Source organism: Hylaeus anthracinus, unplaced genomic scaffold, assembly GCF_026225885.1.
Source record: "Hylaeus anthracinus isolate JK02 unplaced genomic scaffold, UHH_iyHylAnth1.0_haploid 4, whole genome shotgun sequence".
Taxonomy (NCBI): Eukaryota; Metazoa; Arthropoda; class Insecta; order Hymenoptera; family Colletidae; genus Hylaeus; species Hylaeus anthracinus.
The window spans coordinates 11,867,131-11,890,848 of NW_026535289.1; the positions used below are offsets into that span (position 1 = coordinate 11,867,131).

The 23,718-nt window shown below is 44.1% G+C and overlaps 3 protein-coding genes across 5 annotated transcripts in view; 1 reads left to right on the forward strand and 2 right to left on the reverse strand.

Moving 5' to 3' along the window:
- Positions 1 to 4,181, reverse strand: part of LOC128894957 (uncharacterized) — a 43,183-nt gene extending 39,002 nt beyond the window's left edge. For both annotated transcript variants that reach the window (XM_054157093.1, XM_054157091.1), the window contains exon 1: positions 3,809 to 4,181. The gene's annotated coding sequence lies outside the window, so the exon portion shown is untranslated. The remainder of the gene's footprint in view (positions 1 to 3,808) is intronic.
- Positions 4,182 to 5,569: 1,388 nt separating this feature from the next.
- On the forward strand, positions 5,570 to 9,775 carry LOC128894956 (uncharacterized). Its single transcript, XM_054157090.1, has 2 exons — positions 5,570 to 7,443; positions 8,079 to 9,775. The coding sequence occupies exons 1-2, from the start codon at positions 6,295 to 6,297 to the stop codon at positions 9,588 to 9,590; spliced, it is 2,661 nt and encodes an 886-aa protein (XP_054013065.1). The 5' UTR covers positions 5,570 to 6,294; the 3' UTR covers positions 9,591 to 9,775.
- A 1,466-nt stretch (positions 9,776 to 11,241) lies between these two features.
- On the reverse strand, positions 11,242 to 23,482 carry LOC128894968 (uncharacterized). Of its 2 annotated transcripts, none has more exons than XM_054157119.1 (5): positions 23,113 to 23,482; positions 14,231 to 14,490; positions 13,403 to 13,582; positions 12,890 to 13,076; positions 11,242 to 12,359 (listed from the first exon to the last, which is right to left on the reverse strand). In XM_054157119.1, the coding sequence occupies exons 2-5, from the start codon at positions 14,452 to 14,454 to the stop codon at positions 11,883 to 11,885; spliced, it is 1,068 nt and encodes a 355-aa protein (XP_054013094.1). In that variant the 5' UTR covers positions 14,455 to 14,490; positions 23,113 to 23,482; the 3' UTR covers positions 11,242 to 11,882. The 2 variants fall into 2 exon arrangements, with proteins under 2 accessions (XP_054013094.1, XP_054013095.1); XM_054157120.1 differs by having other exon boundaries at positions 11,242 to 12,347; positions 23,113 to 23,474.
- Between the last annotated feature and the right edge of the window lie 236 nt (positions 23,483 to 23,718).

Genomic DNA, 23,718 nt, shown 5'->3' on the forward strand with positions numbered 1-23,718 from the left:
ACACCCTCCAAGCCCGTCACTGTCAAACATCCCCAAAACTGCTCTCCCCACCGATCCCATGCGATTCTCTCCTCGGAGACCCATGAATGACACCCAACCCAGGCGTGGAAATTTAAAGGCCACCTGTACACCTCGCCGGAGCCAACCCAATGGCCACTGGCCCGCGTCGCAACGTCACGACGTCCTCGCCATGAATGGCCAGGCATGTGGGCCCGGTTGTGCTCGCAATGGGAACGCACACGTGCGACGCGCGCCCACGGCGTCGCGCGGTCACGTCATCGCGTACTCCGAAATCGGCGAACACAGGCGCGATTATGCGCGGCGCATGACTCGCTGCGCCGTGCCTGTTACTTGTCTTCGACGTCTTCCTCGTCTTCGGCGTTTATCAGCGCCGACGGATCGCGACGGTTAGGTCTGTTAATATTCGACGCGGAACACCGTGCTAAGTGCGCACGCTCTTGTAATTTCAATAACGGGAATCGTTGTCAACGGGCCGCGTTAATTACCGTTTCCCTACTCCCTTTGAGCTATCGCGATCGAAACGACGCGTGTGTATCATTCGCGACGATACATCTCGGATCCTCTCGCGTACGGCTCGCACGTTTGCTTGGGCGCGTTTGCTCGGGCACGAGCGCGTTCGAGATCACTATCTTTTGAGAACACGTTGCAGGAGGTTATTCGATTATTAATGGACTGCAGATGTTTATGCAAATTCATGTTTTGGTATGTATAGAATGAGAGCTTAAGCTTAATTGAGAGTATCATCTGATATTTCGAATGGGGCAAGATTATTGTTATTTTATATATTCTTGGGAACGTTGCAATTTTCTGAATGACTCAGGATGGATATTAACGAAGTAATAATATATATATATTGTTGAAAATTGCATTTCGTCGTGGAATTATTGTACTCTCTTATTAGTTTCTGTTATACTCTAGTAATAAAACAAATAAAGTTGGTAAAATTTTAATGATCGACGCCGATGACCACTCGTGACAATGTTCGTGTACACGTGTTGTGTAACATTCGTCGTACCAGTTTTTTCCAAGCCGGGTTTTGTTGTCGGGACCACGTGAAGTAACGTTACCAGGCAGTAAATAGAGAGTTCGTGATTGCGCAAAACGCTCGGTGTTAGTTTAGCTAACCGACGTACGACGATGCAAATTATCCAGAACTATCTTATCTGGATCTCTTATCTAACGTGGTTAACGCTCTGAAACGTGTTATTTATCCGCGATTCGGTGCTCTTTATTGAATTTCGTCCGATCACGGGAAAATTTATTCGAGAAGAACGCGTCTCGGTCACGCGTTCTTCAAAAATTCATTTATTCGTTTAATTTACCTATACATGTTTTCATTTTCACCGATTCTCTAATATCTTCATTCACAGTGATTACATAAACATCCTTGGTCTACTAACAAGGGAGGAAGATATTCTGAAACACCCCTTGCTCGAACAATAAATATTTTATGAAAACATCAACCTGTACAATTCTCAAATCTCAAAAATGGGAATAATAATGAGACACAATAATTCGTTCCAAACAATAAAAATTAACATATAATCGCTGATCATAATAAATAGCAACGAAATGGAAATTAATCGCGAAACGCCGTATTTCGCGACGTCCCTCACACTTGACTAGCCTGAACGAGGGAAGGAAGGAGAGAACGGTGAAACAACGGGTCTCGTCGCACTTTCTAACTCCTCTAAATCGTGCATCGAAAGTTGCACCTGCGGGAGAGACCGATCGAGCCTCGAGGCTGAGAAGATTTTCGGTGCTCGACAATGAGTGCTCTTACGCAATATCTCCGATCGCTCGAAGCGCGTTCAACCGCGAACTTACGATGCGAGATCCGCGAGAGAAGCTTGGCTCGTTCGTTCAAGTAGATGCAGTTATTTCTTTTTTCTTCGAATTTAATCGCAGTTGGTAAAGAAGGAAAAATGTATGCATGCAAATGAAGGACTAGTAGTTCATCTGTATTCTATATTCTATATTCACCGTTATTCTTATACTGGCTTACAAAATAAAAAAAAAAAATGTGCATTCAATGCCACAATTTTTTTTCACAATTTATATATATATATATAGAAAAATATAGAAAAATTTTTCATTGGGATTTTCGAGTTTAGCAGGTCAAAATACGTGAGAAAAAAATTGTGGCATTGAATGCACATTTCTTTTTTTTATTTTGTAAGCCAGTATAAGAATAACAATGCACGTAAATAGTTTAATAAACGAAACGAGAGGTGAGATATTGGATAAGAAAGAAGAACTGCGAGGGATCGACTATAAAATAACGTGTGTAACGACACCGGACACGGAAGCACGTGGCTGGCGCGTATTTCGAGAAAGAATTACGTAATTCCATAGATGCGAGGAAGAAATCGCCTCCGCTATCAAAAGTACCGTGCCTATCTGTCCGAGTGGAAATAGTTTCCCCGCTATACGACGGAGATGTAATTAATGCTAATGCAACGAAAAAGTGGTCGTTAAAATATTTTTGATCGTCCCCGAGCAACCGTAATTATTGCTCGTGGCTCTCACCCAGGCACACCGCTTGCTCGTTATTGCTCGTTCGAAACTAATCTAATCAATTCAAATCCCATTATAAGAATTTGTAAGTGATCGAGGTACGGCGCCGTACCGTTACCTCGTTGGTTTATCTGTTAATACTCTCGCGCTATCTTCTCCTCTCTCTGTTTCGCTTCCTCCAACGCTATTCGTCTCTTTCCATAATCATCGGTACTTCTATTTCGATATCTGGTTTATCAGGCTTTATAATAAAATCGAAGGTAATTTCCATTACTTGTGACCGTCGCTAACAATCACGATACTTTTTAGAAATATTTGTATGTTGAAATCGATTAACAAATAAACATTTATTTAAAAATTCTCAAGAGGAAATGAAACAAGATCGTAGAGTCTCTTCGGGGAAAAACCCTGACCTTCCCTTTGGGAATCTCGAGGACAGTACCTAATCGATACTTCTCACTTCGACCACCAAAAACTGACATCGAAGTATCGTTTCTTCATTTGTCGATTTAAACTCAGTCCACGATTCTGTGAGAAATGACCTAACCTCGGAACCGTTCGACGCAAACCACACCTACGGAGCTGCTCCCGAGAATCCAAGGTGTCACCAGAACCCGACACCGAGAGTCATTCGTGCCTGACGGAATCCGCCAGACCAGAAACTGCACCGTGATTCCAGGGTCAACTTCCCGACCCACCTATTGGCCCTCGATCTTCAGGAATTCGCGATACCAGAGTACCAAGGTACTCAGATACCTAAATACCACGGTCACGGGACACTCAGGTACCTGAGAACATTGATACCTAGGTAGATTGACACCTAGGTACTCGAGGAGTACTCTAAATGAAGGGAATCACTGGATTTGATCTAGCAGAGGCAATAAATAAATTTTGAAATTGATATAGGCACTATCTCAGCCCCCAAATTTTAAGAATCCACGGTCACAAGGCACCCAGACATCTACATACCCTGATATCTAAGTACCCTGATGCCTGGATCGTTAAAGAATGGCCCAGACCTAACCCAAACCTAACCCAAATGAATCACTGAGTCTAATCAAGCACGAGTAACAGTAACTCTCAAAAATAACACGCGAACACTTGGCCCCAAAATTATGGAATCCTCGGTCCTCAGGTACCCTATTAACCCCAAATAACTTCGTATCTAATTAGCCCAGTACCAAGGGTCCGCAAACAATTGTCCAAACGACTTCACTGAACCTCTCCAAACCACGATCACCAAAAACGCTCGAAATCACGACACACGTACCAATTCAGGAATCCAGAGGTCCCAGGGTCCCCGGGTACGCGTATCCTCGAGGAATCCAAGGAATCCCTAGAACGGCGCCTGCGTCGATTCGCGGACAACGCGAACGGGAACGGAATCGCCGGGCCAGCACGGGCAACGATAACGAACACGCGCGAACGCGTGCAGCTGCGGGACAACTGGTACCGCGCTGGTACCAGTCGGTCAGACGTACGACACTGTTAGTACGCGGACACCGTGCATACTGGACAGGTTGTGCCGTCCCGCGGACGGTCAGGTGATACGCGACCGGTGCGTGCACGCTCGCGACGCTGTGGGCCCGCCTTAAGGCTTTCTAACCGCAGCCTCCTCGCGACGCGTCGCGACCAGCCATCGTCGAAGACTGATCTCCCTCCTTCTCCAACTTCTTGACCCCTCCCCCTCTTCCGCCGTTCACCTGGACCAGGAAGGGGCCCTGGCGCCCTCCCCCACCCCGCGCACCTGTGGTTGGAACGAGCGGGCCGGCAGGAATCCTGGATCCTGACCGCGTGGGTCCCATGGCCATGGGACCGGTATCCACTTCGAGGGATTAGGACCCGAGTTGGGGAATTTTTTCGGACGAGGGTTTAACTCTATGGCCTCCTTGTAAGGAATTCCAATGTGTCCCTTTTTTTATGGATAGTTCGATATTTTTTGGAGGCAGGTTTCCTTGTGTCGTGGATGGGTCTGTATTTCTTTTTTTTTTTTTTTTTTTTTTGTAGGATGAAATATGGGGAATTTCTTGTTTCTTTTATGGATTCTTCTGGAATTGGTGTTTTGTGTTGAGAGCACTTTGAATGTAGGATGAATTTCGTGGCTTTTTTTGTGGTGGATTATGAGGTGACCCTTTTGTACGGATAGTTCAATATTTTTTGGAGGGAGAAGAGAAATAAAACATGGGCATTTGTTGCTGTTTTCATGAATTTATCATGAATTTTTATATTTTGTCTAGACCATTTTGGTTGAAGGATGAATTGTGTGACTTTCTTGTGATGAAATCTAAAGTGTCCCTTTTTAATGGATAGTGCAATATGCTTTGGAGAGGAGTGTGGATGAAACATGGGGATTTGTTGCTTTCATAAATTTATCTGAAATTTTTATTTTGTCTTGAGGGGCTTTGGAGTAAAAATTTGATGCACTCGCTATCGAGTATTACGTGTTTGCGACGTATCGTGGCAAAATGACGTCATGCAGAGAATCCACGATCGTACGTGACAACGATAGAGTTGATGAAACGTGAAATAAACGTTGGACGGCTAAGAGTATTTTCTGGTTTATCTACCTGTAGCGTCGATTCGGCACGAACGTTGATTAAAAAGCATTGTAAATTCGAAAATGATGCGTCATTCCTAGGTGCACTAATGTTTCTAGTACGAAGCTTCTTCTCTCCTGAACGTATGCAACATGCAGGCAGTGTTGCACAGAATCGTCTATCTGCAGGCACTCGTACACTTTCCTGAAACACTGTGTTCTTTAATAAAAATTAATTATTATTGAACACTAAAAGCGAAGTCAAGTTATATATTCAAATTCATTGTCGATAGAACAGTCCTAATACAAACATCAAAAATAAAAGTGAATATAAATATAGACACAGAAGCATGAATGGAATACTAATATGAAAAAGAGAATGTAAACAAAAACAAACATAAATAAAATGAACATAAACAAATAAAGAACAAAATCAATCACCGAGTGATACATCGCAAATAAAATCGTATACAAATATGGACCCCGAAGCAGGAATAGAACCAAAGCATGAAAAAGAAAAAGGAAACAAAAACAAACATAAATAAAGCGAACATAAATAAATGAAGAACAAAATCAATCACCGAGTGAAACATCGTAAATAAAATTGTATAAAAATATGAATCCCGAAGCAAGAATAAAAGCACGAAAAACGAAACACGAACAAAAATTAACCGAAATGTCTCGGAAATGAAAAGGAATGAAACGACGGTGCCGAGACGCAACGGCGATTATCGCGACAGAAATATTTCGAAAATGCTCGAACTTTCACCTTACCCGCATTTCGGTCGCGCAATTAACTTGTCCAGTACAGAGACGTCCGACGCACAAACGCTGGCTCCCTCGATGGTAATTAACGCGACGTTAGCGGCCGCACTTAAGTGCACTAAAATCGGTTTCGGCTCAGGAATGTTCATCGACCCGCCTAATCGCCCGACAGATCGCCGACGGACCCCAAAAGTCTCCTCGATGGTCAAACATCGAAAGACGGTTCCAACATGCGGGCATATCTTCTATTTCCGTCTATAAAAGCCCCTGCGTCGCTGAAGAGAGCTTTAGTCTTCCAGCAACCACCTTCAGGGTGACACGTGTTCAATGGTGTTCAAGTATCGGCAATGCTAGCGTTGAGAATCTAGACCTAATCTAACTTTCGAGGCGATCGAGTGCGGAATTCTTCGTTAAATATCAAGTATCGAGGTCCAAGGTCGTCGAGGGACACAACCATGAAGCCAACAACGATAATAACGATGCTTCTTGGACTGGTTTATTCTTCGTTCGCGTTGGAACTGAGTCGACTCTTCTGGAACCAATCGCCAACGACACCAGACGATGCTCAAGTGATAGAGATCGTCAGGTGGCGTCAACCCATCTGCGTGGTACCTGACGAAGGAGTCCTGCCCTGTTCTCACACCCTGAGGAAATTCCAGATGGAGTACGAGCGATTCAACGGCAAAACTCTGGACGAAAGGACGGCGGAACGCTCGAGGGTTGATCTGGAACCAAGCATTCCAGCCATGGATGAAGAAAGCACCATTGAACTGATTGTCCCAGGAATCGATGCACCAGTGCCTGCGAGTAACTCTAATGGAGACTCAAAAGGATTCTCAGAAGGATTCTCAGACGGGAATATGTCAGAGTTCCACTTGGAGAAGAAGAAGAAGTTAGGATTAGATGAAGAAGATAGGATTAAATTGACACCCCCAGAAGTCGAAGCAACGAGTAACCCTGGGTCCCCTGAAGTCCCAGAGGGATTCTCAGAAAGGAATTCTTCACAGTTCCACCTGGAGACATCAGAATCGGCAGATGAAGAATTTAGGATTAAATTAACATCCCCAGAAGTCGAAGCAGCGAGTAACCCTGGGTCCCCTGAAGTCCTAGAGGGATTCTCAGAAGGGAATTCTTCACAGTTCCACCTGAAAACGCCAGAATTAACTCGGGACCAAGGGAAGAGTATCAGAATAGCCAGACGTTTCTCTTCAGGAAGTTCCTCTTCAAAGCTGCATAAGATTTACGTCACCAAGGTCCTGGAGTCGCCGATGACCGCCACTCTGGTGGCCCGGAACTGTCTACCAGACATTGGCGTGCCATTCTGCGAGGACTACCAAGACTATATTCAACCCGCGAAACCGTACGTGGATCCCAAGCCTACTCTAACCATCTCTGCCGAAATTGAATCGGACGAACGCAGACAGAGACACGTTTACGATTCTTATCCGCGCAGAGACGCGGTACAAGGTTTCTTCGTTGGGACAAGTCCGCAGAAGTTTGTGATCATCGATTTCAATTCTGCTCGATCGGCTGTGAAGCTTCAGAGTGGAGATGCCGAAGACGCTGACAGGCCTGGAGTCAGGAGTGTTTACTATACGATCAAGGTGAGTACTTGATTTTACGTGACTTTTAAATAATTACACTCACGCGTGATTTGAAATGTTTACTACTGGTGAATGTTTACACTGAGTATGAAATTTTCGGTGGTAAAGGAAATACTGTCTGAGAGGGTTTGGTGTATTTGTTTTGACGAGGAGGGCCAGTATTGCGTACAGTTAATGTTTATACTATTTATGTGGAAATACTGTCTGAGCACGTTTGGGACACTTTTTCTCGTGGAAGCTGGGAGTGATAATATTGATTACTGATGTATATACTCTATCCATGAAAATACTGTCTGAGAGGGTTTGGTGTATTTATTTTGGCGACGAGGACAAAATTGCATACAGTTAATGTATATACTATCCACATGGAAATACTGTCTGAGAGGGTTTGGTGTATTTATTTTGGCGACGAGGTGGGGCAATATTGCATACAGTTAATATATATACTGTCTCCATGAAAATACGTGTTAATGTATATGATATCTAAAGTAGATACAATCATAACAAAAATCAGATTTCTAAGTTTTAAACCAGAGTTTTAAATGTACGAACGTAAAGACGCAAAAAGAATTACTAGACTTATAGTTCAATGTTTTTTGCGCAAAGGCATTTATTTTCTCTTATTACTTTTGCAGAATCCAAGTCAGTCTGAGGATTCCGAACTCGCGACAGACCTGTCGAAGAAGACTGAAGGCAACACGACAGGATCGTCGCGGGTGCCAAGTGGTTCTGAGAGCAATAACTCAGGTATTGCTGACGGTTGGAGTATAAGAGACGAAGATGAGTCCAGCAGGGTCCCGATACGTGTGCCGCGGTACGAAGGACCGGATGTTCCTGCGCTGTCGGGCCTTTTCGAGGGGCTGGAGGACGGTGATCGTAAGGAATCCTTGAGGAGACCTATGGGAAAGGAGTTTCCTGAGAATGATACTTCAGATATGGGTGACACTCGATTCGGTACAGTTGAAGAAGAGGTTGACGAAGACTATGTAGAGGTACCTGAGCTGACCGAACCGAATTTTCCTGCTTTGGTGAGCCTCTTTGAGGGACTGGAAAACAACCACCGGGAAAAATCTCTGATGAAACCTATGACAAAGTTGGAAGACTTGAAGAGACCAATCGTGGATAGGAATCGCGGTAATTCACTTGTAGAACTACCTAAGGATCAAGTATCGAACGTTTCTGAATCGTCTAACCTCTCCAAGGACCTGAAAGGTACCCATCAGGAATCCTTGAAGAAATCTATTGCAAAGCTGAAGAATTTCGAGAGTAGTAGCTCAAATTTAACTGATGATCACAGCGATACAGTTAAAGAAGAGTCTTTGACAATCCCACTGGAAGAAATGAAGAAGACATTAACGATGATGGAAATCCCATCTCGTGACATTACCTCGAACGTCACGCAGACGCCTGATCCTGTTCAAGAAATATCTTTGACAGAACCTGAAGGAAACTTAGAGGAACCCGAAAGTAAGAACTCGTTCGTAGCTAAAGGAAGCAAAGTCCCAGTGGAAGAAAGAAAGAAAACATCAACGTTGATGAAGGTTTCTCAAAACAACACCTCATACGATGGACTGACAAGACCTGAGCTGCCGAACACACAGCTGAAGCTACCTGACCCTGAAGAAACCAACACCATAACTAACAATCTAAACAGAACAGTTGGAGAAGAACCTATCAAAGCACCACTGGAAGAAATGAAGAATGCATCAACGATCCTAAACAGCTCCTCTATTCAGAAGATACCTGAAGAAGAATCCACTGTCCCCCAGGAACCTTCAACAGAGCCTTCGAGGAACTCGGAGGGTTCCAAAAATAGTAACTCCTCTTTCAGCCAGGAAAAGGACCAAAAGCTCTCCCAAGAATCTCACGAAAACGCGACCAAGACGGAAACGTTGACAACCACTCCTCCCTCGCAGAATCCACTCCACAAGTACGGTCAGAGATCGAACAGAACGTCGACGAAGACTCCCACTAGGACACGAGTCATAGGTCACAGGAACTACAGACCTGGACACATGTTCCATCGCAGGAAAGGCGCCAGTCCTAGATTGAAACTGAAGCCATCGGGTGGCAACAGTACTCGCGTCGGTGCAGTGAGAAGGAAGTACAACAAGTCTCGACTGGCGTGGGTCAAACCACGTCAATGACGATGGACGTTTTATGAATATATTCTATGGTGAAATCGAGATTATGACGGCGACCTCGAATCCTGTTAGAACGAGCAAAATCTGGAAATAGAAAGGGTCGAAAACACCGAGTTGTTCGAATTCTTGGTTGTTGATCTAAAATGGGGGATTGGTTTCGAGGTAGACCGAAGGTGAATAGGTATCTCAGTATACTTTCCTGTAATTTATTCACTCAGCATACCTGTTGTGTAAGGGCAAATTTGTTTCTGTACAATTTTAACTAGATGAAGGCAGCAAAATATTATTAAATTCTACGAAGAAATAATAATTTAATTCCTCTCTGTGGGGGTGAAAACTTTTCTATCAGTTTTATTTCATTTTTTTTTCTTTTTTTTTTTAAGGGAGGGAAGATGCAACTTGAGAAACACTGATTTATCGGAGTAGGGAATAAGGAATCGAGTCGGGTTTTCCGTGGTTCGGGATTGGGAGGAAAGAGAGAGAAAAAGAACAAAGTAAACGTCGACACGAGCACGCCATCGGCTTTAACCCTACCACTTTTCAATCTGTCAGCTTGTCTTCGGTGAGAAATTTCATTCCAAATTTCAAACAGGATCGAGGACGCGGCGAGCTTGACAAATTCTTCGATTCGTGTACTACTGTTGTAGTCGAAGAATTTTTACAGACGAGAATGCATCACGCATTAAATTACTGAATAAAAATAAACAACATTGTACCTTCACCCTCATTAACGACTGTGAACGAAAAACCACTGTACTGCTGAAAATCGTTTCTGCTAGACGATTCTTACACTACGAATCTTATATTTTCGGACACCCTGTACTTTCACTGTGTTAATACTGTTAATGTGAACTGAGAAAAAACGACACCCTGCCACCTTTCACCACAAAAAATATCATGTATCCAACGCGTCCCTTAAAATACGAAAACCAACCAAATGAACCATGGCACTACACCCCTGAAAATCTAGCATCGCCCTGCCACCCTTCACCACCAAAAATATCGTCCTACGCAGCCACCCCGAAATTAATAAAATTTTACCTCGTACCTCAAACTTCCAAATACAAATACAACCCAGACCGTACCCAACGGGTCCGTTAAAATACGAAAATCATCCGAGTGAACCATCCCAGACGCTGCACCCCTGGAAATCTGGGATGTATCGAGTTCCTCACGGCGCCGCACACGGATGGCGTAATTTCCAAGCGTGCGTCGGCACGCGAGTTTTACACGCGAGCGTATGTAAACGCACTTCGTTGCCATTTCGGAATTCCAACTATGCGTGTCCGGCAAGTAATTTAAAAGTTATATTAGTTTCGCCGTTGGACCGCGAAACTCCTGGTCTAGCAAAGCGTCGGGGCCAACGGCGTAGCTGAATTTTTAATCACGTGGCCGAGCGCCATGTGTTCCAAGCGTCGGCGTTATGCGTAAAGAGACCCGAAACGAACGTACTTTCCGCGCGTTTTCACACGAATCTACGTTATCGGAACGATCCATCGATCGGAGCGATCTCCTACCGGAAGCTTCTGTAATTTAAGGGTGTTCTTTGGGAATAGTCCTCGGTATCGAAAGAATTTTCTATAATGGCTGAAACAAGAGTTGGGACTATACTCGATTAGATTGAGATAATTACGATACTTGAAAAGTCTTTGAATATTTCTTCGGATATTAATTATTATCGGCCTGTGAATATTTATGCATTTATACCGAATGTGTATTTCTGCAAAACATCAACAAGACATGGTTTCATTTATGCCTCGATTATTTTACTATACCTACGAAAATATGAATTTGCAGAAACATCCACGTTATATTTTATTTTGCAAAGCATTTCTTCGTGCATTTTCTGTGAACGTACAAAATTTGTCGTGAATCATCTTCGATGAATTCCACTACCACTACCGCACAGTTTATACCTACAACTAGCAAGTAAATTAAATCGCTTTTCCTTTAATCTACAAGTATATATAAACGTATACAAATACATCGTTTTTGACTGCTTGCAGCTAAAGAATTAACGCGTTAAGATTTCCTTTGCCAAACTACCAGTGTTCTATTAAAAAGATCGAGAAAACTGAAAACACTTGATTTATAGTCACGCACTGTTCGAATATGATACTTGACCCCTCGAGCACAAGGGACGAATACTTTCGAATACTCGAGTGTCCAACTCGTCGAATAATCACTGAAGTCTTCGAGTATTCGAGTAAGGATTCGGATAATAATTTTGGCCACGATATCGGGCAAGGTTTTGCCTGTCGTGGACGAGGAATGGTTCCATGCAGCGTTAATAAATTACAGCGTCGAGAATCGCTCGGAATCGCCAGGGCTCGCGAAGTCGTCCGAGGGTTCGTCAACGGCCATCTTCTTGTAAACGCTGGGATTCGTAGCGGTGGACGCCTTCGACGCTTCGATTGCGAACGGAGCCGAAGGAATCTCTACAAGATCCTCCTTTTTGTCCCCTAAACTTGATTTTCCTCCATCCAGGACGATCGTTTCTCGCTGGTGAACGTATTTGTTGGGAATTTTTCGCCTGAAGTGGTTCAAGGACTTCTTCTTCGGTGGCGATTCCGCTTTATTTCCCAGATCGTCGACGACCACGTCGCTGGAAGACGGCGAGGATCGTTCGTGATCGATGTCCATGGTTGGCTCTGTTTTCTCAACTGTCTGTGGTCCGGCATTAGGCTGAGTGGCTTTCGCGAGCTCGTAGGAAGATTCGGTGGTGGTTGCTTCCTTCGAAACGGGGACGCCATGATGCTTCTGGAAGAAAAACTTCAGCGATAATTACGATGTTGTTTACACATGGCTTCTTCGTTAAGAAGAAAGCCAAGAATGAAGACTGGAGTGTCATATAAGGACTCTAGATTGAAGTTGAACCGGAGGATAAGGCCTCGATGAACTGGAAACGAGGAGAGAGTTAATTCAAGAAATAATGAGTCTTCTAGCTTTGAGTTTGGAAGATGGAAGTGGATCGTGTTTGGAGTAGATTATTTGTATCTTAAGAAATATAGTCTTAATTATTATTACAGAACTTTTATCGTACCGTAGAATTCAAATTTATGGATTATCTGGACAAATTTTATTTCCGGAAGTCGACTCCGAGACGAAAACGCGCGATTCACCGGACCAAACGAATTTGTATATATCACGCAAACGTTGCGAGTTTTCTTGTGGATTGACTGAGTTTTCTTAGAGATACTTCGGAATACTAACGATATTTGGAACTAACAAATTTTATTTGTCTAAATAAATTTCAAGGTTATTTCCGTCGTTTCGTCGAGAGAGAAAGTTCGGTTACTCACATTGCGTGCCTTCGACGATACGTGATTTCGAAGTCGTACCATCATGCGCAACCACTGGTCACGAGTCACTTCCGGGAGCACCGGGGGTGGTTTCCTCGTGCCCTTCATCGCGAAGGGATAAAATCTCTCCACGCCCACGATCTTGTCCAGGGAAATTCCGTCGCAGGGTGGCATCAAGACGTATAACCTGTTCGAACGATTCAAGATAAACCAACAAACTAGAAATAGCAATTTCATATTTTGATAGATAAATAAAATACAATACAATATTCTAGTAATTCGTATCTTAATAATTAATGGATGCACGAACGACGTAATATTTCAACAATTCGTTACAAACAAACCAAATGTTTTACGATACGATATTTTTGTGCCATGAACATGATTTTTTACTATGTGATGAAGGAAAGAAAAGATGGAGAAAGAATAAACTATGCGAACGAAGAAACGAACGAATCGGGTGCAAAACGGTTGAACGAGGAGAATAAATCAGTAGAAAATCGAGGATCGTACCTATCGCGTCTTATCGGCGGCAAGCAACCCTCGAAGGTGTAAACTATGACGCGCGTCACCTTGGAAGGGTCGAAATTAGATCTCGGTCGTGACTCGGTAACTTTATCAAGCCTCGCGTCCAAATCCCTCCTTTCTCGACCGCTCGTCGAATTTGCGGTGTCCTCCTTCGAATTCAGCATCCTGTAAACGAAATTCCGTAAGAAACCAACGAGCTCGTCTCTTCTTTTTTTTTCATTCCACGACTTGGAATTCTCGAATGAATCCGAGGAAACGTATAAGTCGACTGTCTCGGATTCTTTCGTCCTTTTTCCTTTGTTTAAGTTAACGCAATATTGTCTCAAATTACGCGACTGTTTTCCGCCTCGAAATAAGCAACCCCTGAACGTATGCAACATGCAAGCAGTGTTGCACAGAATCGTCTATCTGCAGGCACTCGTACAGTTTCCTCGAACACTGTGTTCTTTAATAAAAATTAATTATTATTGAATACTAAAAGCGAAGTCAAGTTATATATTAAAATTGATTGTCAATAGAACAATCGGGTCCTGATTCAAACATCAAAAATAAAATTGAATATAAACATGAACGGAAGCAAACATGAAAAAGAGAATGCCTTATTTTTCCTTTGTTTAAGTTAATACAGTATCGTCTCGAGATAAACAACTCGCCAGTCCCGACCGATTTGCTTATCTCGAAACAATACTGCAATTAACCGATATAACTGTAACATTTGGCAATCGAATTCAATTTTCTCCGAGTAAATTTTTAATCGAACCACGACTGACGGTGGCCAGGACCTCGAGAAATTTTAAAAAGGAGCCAACTCACCATTTAACATCGCACGTGGGCAGCTTCTCGTCCACGAAGAGGCACTCGTAGGTCGTGCCGGAGATCGACGAGTGCGCCGACCGAACCTTCGACGTTAAAGTGTTGGTTAAACTGTTTCTCCTCGAGGAACTCTCTTTGCCGTGCGGGAAAGATTGACTCGTCGGGAGCATCAGGACCAGCAGGAGCACAAAGGCCTCGGCGAAATTGTTCCTCATTGTTCCCATTGTCCGCGGAGGGCTCCCTCGTGTCTGCGGGAAGTTCTGCAACGTCGGTGATCATTCGCAATAACGTTACAAAAATGCATCACGTTCGAAAATGGATCGAATAATGTCGTTCACTTTGATTAATTATTTTCTTGAATTTAAGTAGCGTGAAAGATATGCAGCCTGGTAGATTAAACGATACCTTGCTCATTGAATATTTAAAGTACGTTTAAAGACACACATTTATAGATTCTCTTGAATTAAAATGGCATAGAAATGTTAAAGTCCTAAAGTCTTGCCATTTTAATTTTCCCTTTATTTTAATCCTCACCGCAATCGATTTCTCTTTGTGGAGATTATCAAACGCCATGAAGATGGCTTTCTGTGGTGTAAATGAAAATTCCGTAAGGATCTTTGGATATTTTCACCAGTAACGCGACGATGAGGATAAGACGACGCCACGAGCGAGAAGCTGGCTGAATTACGAGTGCACTCCATGAACGTTAGGTCAAAAGGGAGCTCCATTGCGAAACGAAGGCCACTTCGTGGCTGCCAAAGGAGCCCTTAAGAAGCACGGACCCTTCCCGTCTGTCTTTGTCCGATATTTACCTCCGGGGTTTATCAAAGACGAGACGAAGAATTCGAATTTTCCCAGGCAGAAACGCACGGTCAAACGAATATTTTCGCTTTGACAATTTCCCTCAATTGTAATCGTTCTATTCGGAAGAACAGGAATATTTAAAGAGGAATATTTCAAATCAAATTTATATCAAGTTCTTCGCTATGAATTTTTTAAAAATTTCAATCGAAAAGCTACGAAGCAAGGAAATTTCAAATCCAAATTGAATTACAGAAAGAAAGCTTTCAAACTCCCTGTGAAACTCTTCAGAAATGTAGAAGCCAAATGAAGTCGCAGAAAAAGGGCCACTCGTCTCTGTGAAACTCTTCAAAAATAGCAATCGTCTAGAGATTGGAAAAATACGAAATTTCCAAGAAACTAAGACAAATTAACGAGTTCAACGCTGATTACGTATTCACAGTCCCGTCGCTTAATTTCCCGGCTTCTTAATTGTAGCGAAATTGCACGGCACACTTTAATAACGAGGACAGCAATGGAAGCGTTTCGAGCGATGTTTGCCGGAGCGATAATTCAGTTTCCCGGAATAAGTCTCGTTGTTAACGAGGTAAATTTAAATTTCACGAAAGTTACACGGAACCGCGGGCGCATGAACCGAAATTAAAGTTTCGGAGTCGATTCCTCCGAGGGATTTCTTTATCTTATTACCTGCTTTTGCTTGGAGCGGCACTTCGATAACAACGATAGGAGTCTCGAGTGCTCCCGACGGAGTTCGTCCGAGGAAACGTACGAAATAGAAAAATTGAAAGCGTTGAGAGGAGTATAACAATTACCAAATTTCATTTATAACAAAAATATAAGGAAAATATAAAGAAACCTACGCAGGTGTGCATAAATAGAATACAATATAAAATATTCATATAATTAACTATTTTCTGTATAGCAACCACGCGATAAAAATTCTCACTGAAGAAACTTTGTTCCCAGACAATTAAAAATTCTATAATTCGTGAATTCATGACTCCTATACAGATCGCTTATTTTATTTAACCCATCGCCCCTAATTCACAACCTCACCGCGTCTCGGCTCAGAGAATCGAAAAGCTACGCAAAAGTGACCCGGAAGTCTCCGCGGTGATGTTCCGCTCGTTACTCGTAAAATCTTTAATTCCGTGTACCCCCGCTGCCAATTTTAATTCAACGAGCGACGCTGTAGAGAGTTATTTATCTCGTCGTCGTCGGCCGACATTTTCCCCGGGTATAAGAATTTCTCTCGTCTGCGGGTTATGATCGTTACACGCGGAAACGCGCGAGGAACGACCAAAGGAAACGGCGACGCGTCCGGGACTGATTTTAATTTCGTTCCGAAATTAAAAGGCACGCTTTTCGCCCCGGTTCTTGTACGGGTAGCGGCAACGACCCGGTAATCTTTTCGAGATCAAAGAACCTCGAAGATCCGAAAGGACCTCGTTACGAGAAGATGGCAGGCTTGCGAGAATTCCCTCGTAAATCGTACCGACGGATGGCTGCCGCGGAAGGTGACGAGCTCAGGGTCAAATGCGGATCGACAAATCCCCGGTGAGCCAGCCGTGTGTCGAGCTACTTCCACGGGAAATGTTTTTGAATGCTTGGTACGTCGGCCATCTTCAATGAATGACGCGTTGCGGCTTCAACGAGGCCGGTTCTTCGAGCCGAGGGATGAAAGGTCTTAGATATCCAGGGATCATAGATAGAACGTCGTAGATGGAATATCTATGAGGTCGCGGGATGAGGAATGCGGGTTAAAATGGAACCGAGCGATCTAATTACGGTGTAAAATGTGTGAGAAGCGGGAGAATCGGTGCTCCAAATTAAGTATGTTTCCATTTTTGGATTTGGGGGAGGAAAAGAGGAGAGATCGTAGATAGAACATCGTTAGGTCAAAATTGCAGGTTAAAATTGTGACGAAAGTTTGATCAAAGCAGCCACGGATCGCGTATACAAAACTCGGGGCGCGACTTCGACCAAAAAGGGACGAGAAAAACAAAAATAAGGGACTATTTAAGTAAGGGACGAGATAAATAAGCGATCGACCTAAAATTCTTCAAAATTCTTATTAACAAAAAAAAATCTTCCCGAAAGGTGTCCACGAGCCTCGATCGATAAATCTTCCCCGTTGTAACCGACGCATTCGATTCCTCGATAATTCGGCTGGCTTCGGAGTTAATTCGGCGTCGAAAAACGATCGGATCGCGTTAAAATTCGCCACTTTACGGTCGCTGGCGCGATTATTTAACGGTTCCCCGCCGGGCATGATTAATAGAAATCGGCACCGCGGCCGCGACAGAAGCGTAAAATAAATTAGGGATCGTCGTCGATTAGTTTCGCCGGCCGGGGGTGGCTCCGTTGGAACGATTTTCAATCGTACCGAACGACCTTTAATTATTTATTATGTAACGCGCGGCCGGCGAGGCTGGCCCGTTTCGCTTCGACGACGGTTTATTAATTCCGGCAATTAAACGGCGCGGCGAGTGACGCGGCGTTTAAATAAATGCGGGGGCTAGACGATACGCTAATGCAACGACACCGTTAATAGCGGGTTAACAATGATAATTCGCCTGTTATCGCGCCGCGAAGTGGTACAGCGCTGATAGATCGTAGGAAAAACGAGCGGAGAACAAACTCTGCGAACGTTGCGCGCAGCGACGACCGATCGAATCGGCCGAGTCCACCTATTTCGTTCGCGAAAAGATAAAATAGAAGTTAGGCATCTTTTTAATCGCGAGAAGGAATGATATTCCGCGGAACGAGCCGCCCGATGCAAAAATAATTTACACGTGAGGAGAGAAAGGCCGACACGTGACCGTACACACAGCGTCGTTACCGAGCTGGACACTTGCGTGTGACATAACGATACTGTTTACTAGCCAACCAAGCGGAACAATCCTTGTCTACGTCGCGCCAATTATCGATCGGTGAAACCGATTCGTTTTCTTCCGAAATGCGGTTTCTTCCGATCTTGAAGAGCTCGATATTAAGCTAGCGCGGGACCAAACGTTGAAATTAATAAAAATGAATCAAGCAAGGTACATTTAGTGCCAATTAATTCGTAGCACCGAAAGAAATTTGATACCTGGTACCTTTGTCAAGGAAATCGGAGCAACCTCCACGTGGTGATAGGTAAAGTGCAAAGTATAAAGTGTAAAAAGTGTAAAGTGTAAATCGTGTGACTGTACGAAATCCTCGGACATTATTTAGTAAAGTATTAGTAAAATAAATAGTTAGTAAAATAAATGTCGCCACCTATTCATAGTCGGGAAGTAAACGTCCCAATTTCGATTCCCACGGTATCCCCGCCATTTTGGAGAACGCTATGACCAGCGAAACCTTCGAACGCAGGACGCAATCGAATTCGAACGTGAACCGTGTAACTGTTTATTCAACGGAAGTCAGTGCACTCCTGTCTGAACTTACTATTCCGAACTCGCGATCCAGAACGTGGCGGCGATTAAGGCCGATTCCGATTCGCGTATCCGCGGAACGCTCGATAGCGACCGAGCGACGGTTTGTATCTAAATAATATGCAGACCTATTAATACGAGTCTTCGTTTTTATCGTCGTCGCGACGCTTCCTCCTCGAGTTCGTCGCGCGGCATCGGGAGTAAACACGCGCGTTGTTATTCGAGGAATATCCCCGTCAGATAGCCAGGTCGTATTCTTCAGCGTTGGGCAAAACGGAATTCGATTGATTTTGCAGTAGCGGTACGGTAGCAGTTAGTAGTTGGTTGGTACGAGTGTGGCTTAAGTAGCGAGAGTCTTTAAAATTGGGTGTTTTAGGAGGAAGCGATTTGTAAGTTGTATTGAAGACAATTGCGAGTAATTATTGGGATATGGGTCTTCTCTGACCCACAGCCTACACTAGACTTGATTAATCAGAAAAAGGCATTGACATTCGACATTAAGTACAATTCAAAATATACCAGCAAAATGAGCATAACAACACTAAAATACAGAATAAAACTAATGCATCAAGATATATGGTAATACTATCAAACATATCGCAACATAGTGTAATACCGCTAAATACAGCAAATGCAGAATTCAAAATATACGATGAGAATGAATTTCTTTGGGTCGAAGTATCAGAAGGTGAAGCTCGAAGACGCTTATCACGAACTCTTTCGAGGCTCTCAGTCATAGGCCATCTCTGGCATTCGAAGCTTCCTCGGAAACGATGACGACGGTGAGACGTTGACGACGCTCACGTTAAAATAAACATCGTCAACGATATTTTTCTGACCCCCCAAACCTTCACCCCTGCCGCGAAATGCACACCAACGCACACCCTAAACCATACTCGAATAATTGAAAAGGTACATTCACATCGAACTTCAAACTTCGACTTCTTGAAAATCGAATCCTTTCCTCCGCCTCGTATCGATCAACGCCGGAAAGAAGGAGGCACGCCAAGCCACGAATCACCTCCCTCGCGAGGATGGTTCCTATCAAGAGACTCATCAAAGCGTGTCAACATTCCTGGTCCCTTTATCCCGGCAAATCTCGAACGGGAACAATATTACGGTATTCACCGTCTCCCTAAATCAGGCCCTTCGAATCCCGTCAGCTGTTCAGCGTGCCGGCGTTCCCGTTTCACCGTGGATTCGTCGTCGTTTAATCGTCCCCGGCTCCCATCGTCGGTATATCAAGCCTCCTGCGCGCAACAACCAGCCCGCAGGACCTGCGAGCCAGGATTTCACGCCAAGAGTCCGTGTCTCGCAGTCCTCTGACAGATTGCCGCACGTCACCTTACATCATAGCCACCGCGTTCGCCCCCTAATAATGGCATTATTAACGACGACTGCATCGACGCTACCCAACCCTACGTCCTGGCGATCGATTATTGTAATTGCGTTAATAACACCGGTCAACCCTTATTGGCAGTTCCTCGACGACTGGATCGACCCTTTAGCAACGTGTGGGTCTCGTGGTACAAAATTCGAGTCAAGAAATACAAAAGTCGCGATTCATCCGAACGAACTCGAATTTACAAAACGAATGCCTTCGCAAAAGAATTTTTATCTCAACAACTCGTTACGCGAACGAACCTCAATTTTTTCGTCACAATCCCGAAGCGTTCCCCATCTTTAATTAATTTTCCCCCGGTTCGCGGAATCATTTCTACCAACAAAAAAAAAAAAAAAAAAAAAATACATATTCACATCAGTTACGAGTACAAAAATTCCCTCGCTCTGTATTTTTTTTACACAATTTCGAAAATAGCAAAGCGCCGACAGCGAACCCCGCCCGTTTTCCCGTAAACGACGACGTATCTCGATTCGAGTCCCTGAAATCGCGTACGAACAGCCCCGAACAACGCGAAGTTGATCGATTCAACGCGGAGAGACGGGAACGGTGTCGAAGCGAACGTGTCGACAATGTTGACATCGATGGTATGCAATCGGGGCGGGGACGGGCGCGGTTAATAAACAACCCCAGTAGCGGCAACAAGATCAATAGCGAGTGCAGTAGTAGCAATAACGACGCGAGTAGTGCTAGGGTCACGGGAGTGCGATCGGAACGCGGACAAGACGGCCGGGCTCGGGAAAAGAGAAAGAGTGGACGGGTTATCGGCACGGCGTACTATTTATAAGCACGCCCACGGCCCGTTAAAAATACGTCTCGAGGCGATGCAATTATATCGGACGGTACCATTCGGGTATAAACAAATAGTCGCCACGGAACGTCGAGCCTGGGAACGAGAAACGAAACGTGCAATAAAACAGGGGCGTGGTGATAGTTGTCTAATGCGTTGTCTGATAGAATAATGCGAAGAGATACAACGTAACACTACATTACGCGACATAGTAGAATACTGCAAAATAGGGTAGAATTCGAGATATATCAGCGAAATGAGGCATGATACTGAAAGATACGGTATGTTACAAAATGTGTAATACCACTAAAATACTGAATAATACATTGTCTAATGCATCGAGATACACAGTAATACTATCATACATATCGCAACATAGTGTAATACTGCTAAATACAGTATAATTCTAGACATACCAGCAAAATGAGCCATAATACTGCTAAATGCAGTACATTCAAAAATCATAAAGCATAACACCACTAAAATACAAAGTAATTCGAAACACACTCTGAGAACGAATTTCTTTGAGGGGCAGGGTATTAGAAGGTGAAGATCTAAGACGTTTATCAGAGGCTCTCAGTCATAGGTCATCCCCGGCATTCGAAGCTTCCTCAGAGATGACGTCGCGGACGTTCCACGTTGGCGCAAAAAATCGGCAACGATATTTTTCTGACCCCAAACCGACAAGCTCGTCCGCGGAATGCACACGAGGCCCCGATTAAAAACGAGAAACGAAAAAATAAATCGGGGGGGAGGGGGGGAGGGAAGGGGTGGGAGAAAAAGAAGCACCCGATAAAACTCTCGTGGAAAAGTTCGTGTTCCTTAACTTCCTCGCGGCGTTTCTATTAAGAGCGGGGAGCACCGCGTTCTCCGCTGATCCAATTTAGTTTTCATTCAACGTGAAACCAAGAGCAATTTGAAAATTCTTTCAAACGCCGTCCGCTTTCACGTTCAATCAAACCGCAATTTATTCCGTTTCGTTCCGACGTCGAGGTATTTCTCTCGTGGGGTTGGTACTCGTTTTCGAAACAAAATCGGGAAAGTGAGGCTAAAAAAAAAAGAAGAGCCTGGAGAAAGGTTACGCGGTTTGCGCGAACAGTCGTGTAAATAGAAATTCGTAAGGTCAGGGTTCGACGTCAGGTACGACGAATAGATTTAGAAGAAATTTGTCACCTAGCTGGATATTCTACTAGTTTCAATTACATGGACAGACTGAATCTCTGTTGAACGATAGAGTGCAATCTACACTCGAAGAATAAACATCTCCGTAGTAAACACACCGAGTCAGCGCCTATTGTCCTCATTCGAGGTTCAAAGTTTAAATAGACTACCCAAGGAATTCCGCGAATTTTCGTGTCAGTCATCGAGATCTCTCGGAAGTTTATCTCTTCGGAAGTTCAACGATGGGAAACCGCGTTGACGGATAAAGCGTGCATTGTGTGCGAGGTACACCTGGGAAATAACGCCACCGTCACGTTTCGGAATTTGCACGCCGGTCTCGGGCCTGATACCGTAATTACTCGACGGAGTAATTGATTCGACGGAGTAATTGATTCGACGGATGCACGACTAAGAGCCGACTTCCATCAACGTTCTCCTCGGCGCTTGGGACCCGTTCGAGGTCTAGGTTAGCCAGTCGGCGACCTCCGGATTCGAAACTGCAGATTTTCCGAGGATATTCGTTATGGAAAATTGTTCCAGAGTTTCTGTCGTCAGGTGGTTTTATATTTTTATGGGCGAATAGGGATTAATTGCGTTATACTAATTCGAGGAATTTTTAGTTTTAGTTGAGGTGTATTGTTTGTGTTGACTGGGGAGCTACCGACTACTTTCGATCCCCTTTCTATTTGTTGTTGCACTTTTATCTTATTCATTATTTTTTCGTTCTAGGCTTTTGCCATATTTCATATTTTTTTGTTATCTGATTTTAACTCAAGTATGAAAAACCGAGACGGACGCCCAAGGATTCGAACCCAGGATTTCAGCGTGGTAGTCGGTTACTCTACGCACTGCTCTACTGTCCACCCCTTAGTTTTAGGTGTAGCACGAAAATGTAAATATGGGAAATTCAAGCATTCACTATCCAGCGATAATAACCCTATAGTTTCTCTTATTTTATATTTTTAGAGAAGAACAGATATTGATTGTATTATACTTTTTATTTTACCTATTCACCTTCTTCGCCCTGACGTAAATAATACACCACCGGACAAGAATATAAATATAAAAAGTTCGATTCGTGTCTTCAAACACTCCACTCGAACCTTTCTAAATACAGACCTAACTCAGACCTAACCCAGACCACTTCTTCGTACCATAACAGGTGTCACAGCCAATTGCGAGCTACGCACCCTTAACAATCACCCTCTCGAAATGAAATCTCTCCACAAAGAGTAAACTAAATCTACAACATCCCTTCCAACTCGAGGACCAATCGACGCCACAACTAAAATATTCAAAGCCTCCTTACCTTAATTGCTGTTGGATCCCAGAAAGAAGCCAATCCTCGTCGACGATTTCCACCGGCAGACACCGCTGATTCACTGCCCGGGGACGTTGATTCCCGTCCTCATGCTCGGAGCGTAACTTTTAAATCGTCGCGACTACGAAAAACCAGGAAAACGAGTCTTCAAACGAAGACGATTCCGTTCGCTCCACGATAATCGTCCCTTCGCGTGGCACGAACCGTTCGACAACGAAACAACGAAGCTCCAGACGGGGATGAGATCGATGGATCCGCGATCGTTGAAGAAGTGGGCCGCGAGGAAGAATATGATGGGAAACAAGGGAGAGCACAAGGAAGAGGAGACTTGGAGACGTCGAGCGGCCACGCTGACATCGAGCGTAATACTAACGCGGTTCGACTCGCGATTTGCCAGTCGTAAGAGATTAGAACAACTGGTCCCAGGTCCCTACCACGAGGATTTCTCGCCTCGGACTGTATACACAACCACTGGCATCGCGATCCCGTCGAAAACGGTGACTCAATGATAAGGAAGCTTGAGTCGATCCTTGGATCGTCCTCGATAATTCGGCTTTGGGTAGATTGTTTGCATCGAGATAAATCGCGATGCAT

Excerpts from the sequence above, each read along its gene's own strand:
- LOC128894968 (XM_054157119.1), bottom strand. The coding sequence starts at position 14,454 with ATGGGAACAATGAGGAACAATTTCGCCGAGGCCTTTGTGCTCCTGCTG. Across the intron at positions 13,583-14,230 it reads CCCACGTGCGATGTTAAATG|GATGCTGAATTCGAAGGAGG; the intron begins GTGAGTTGGCTC and ends TTTCGTTTACAG. Across the intron at positions 12,360-12,889 it reads TATCGTCGAAGGCACGCAAT|TTTTTCTTCCAGAAGCATCA; the intron begins GTGAGTAACCGA and ends TTATCGCTGAAG.
- LOC128894956 (XM_054157090.1), top strand. The coding sequence starts at position 6,295 with ATGAAGCCAACAACGATAATAACGATGCTTCTTGGACTGGTTTATTCT. Across the intron at positions 7,444-8,078 it reads GTGTTTACTATACGATCAAG|AATCCAAGTCAGTCTGAGGA; the intron begins GTGAGTACTTGA and ends TTACTTTTGCAG.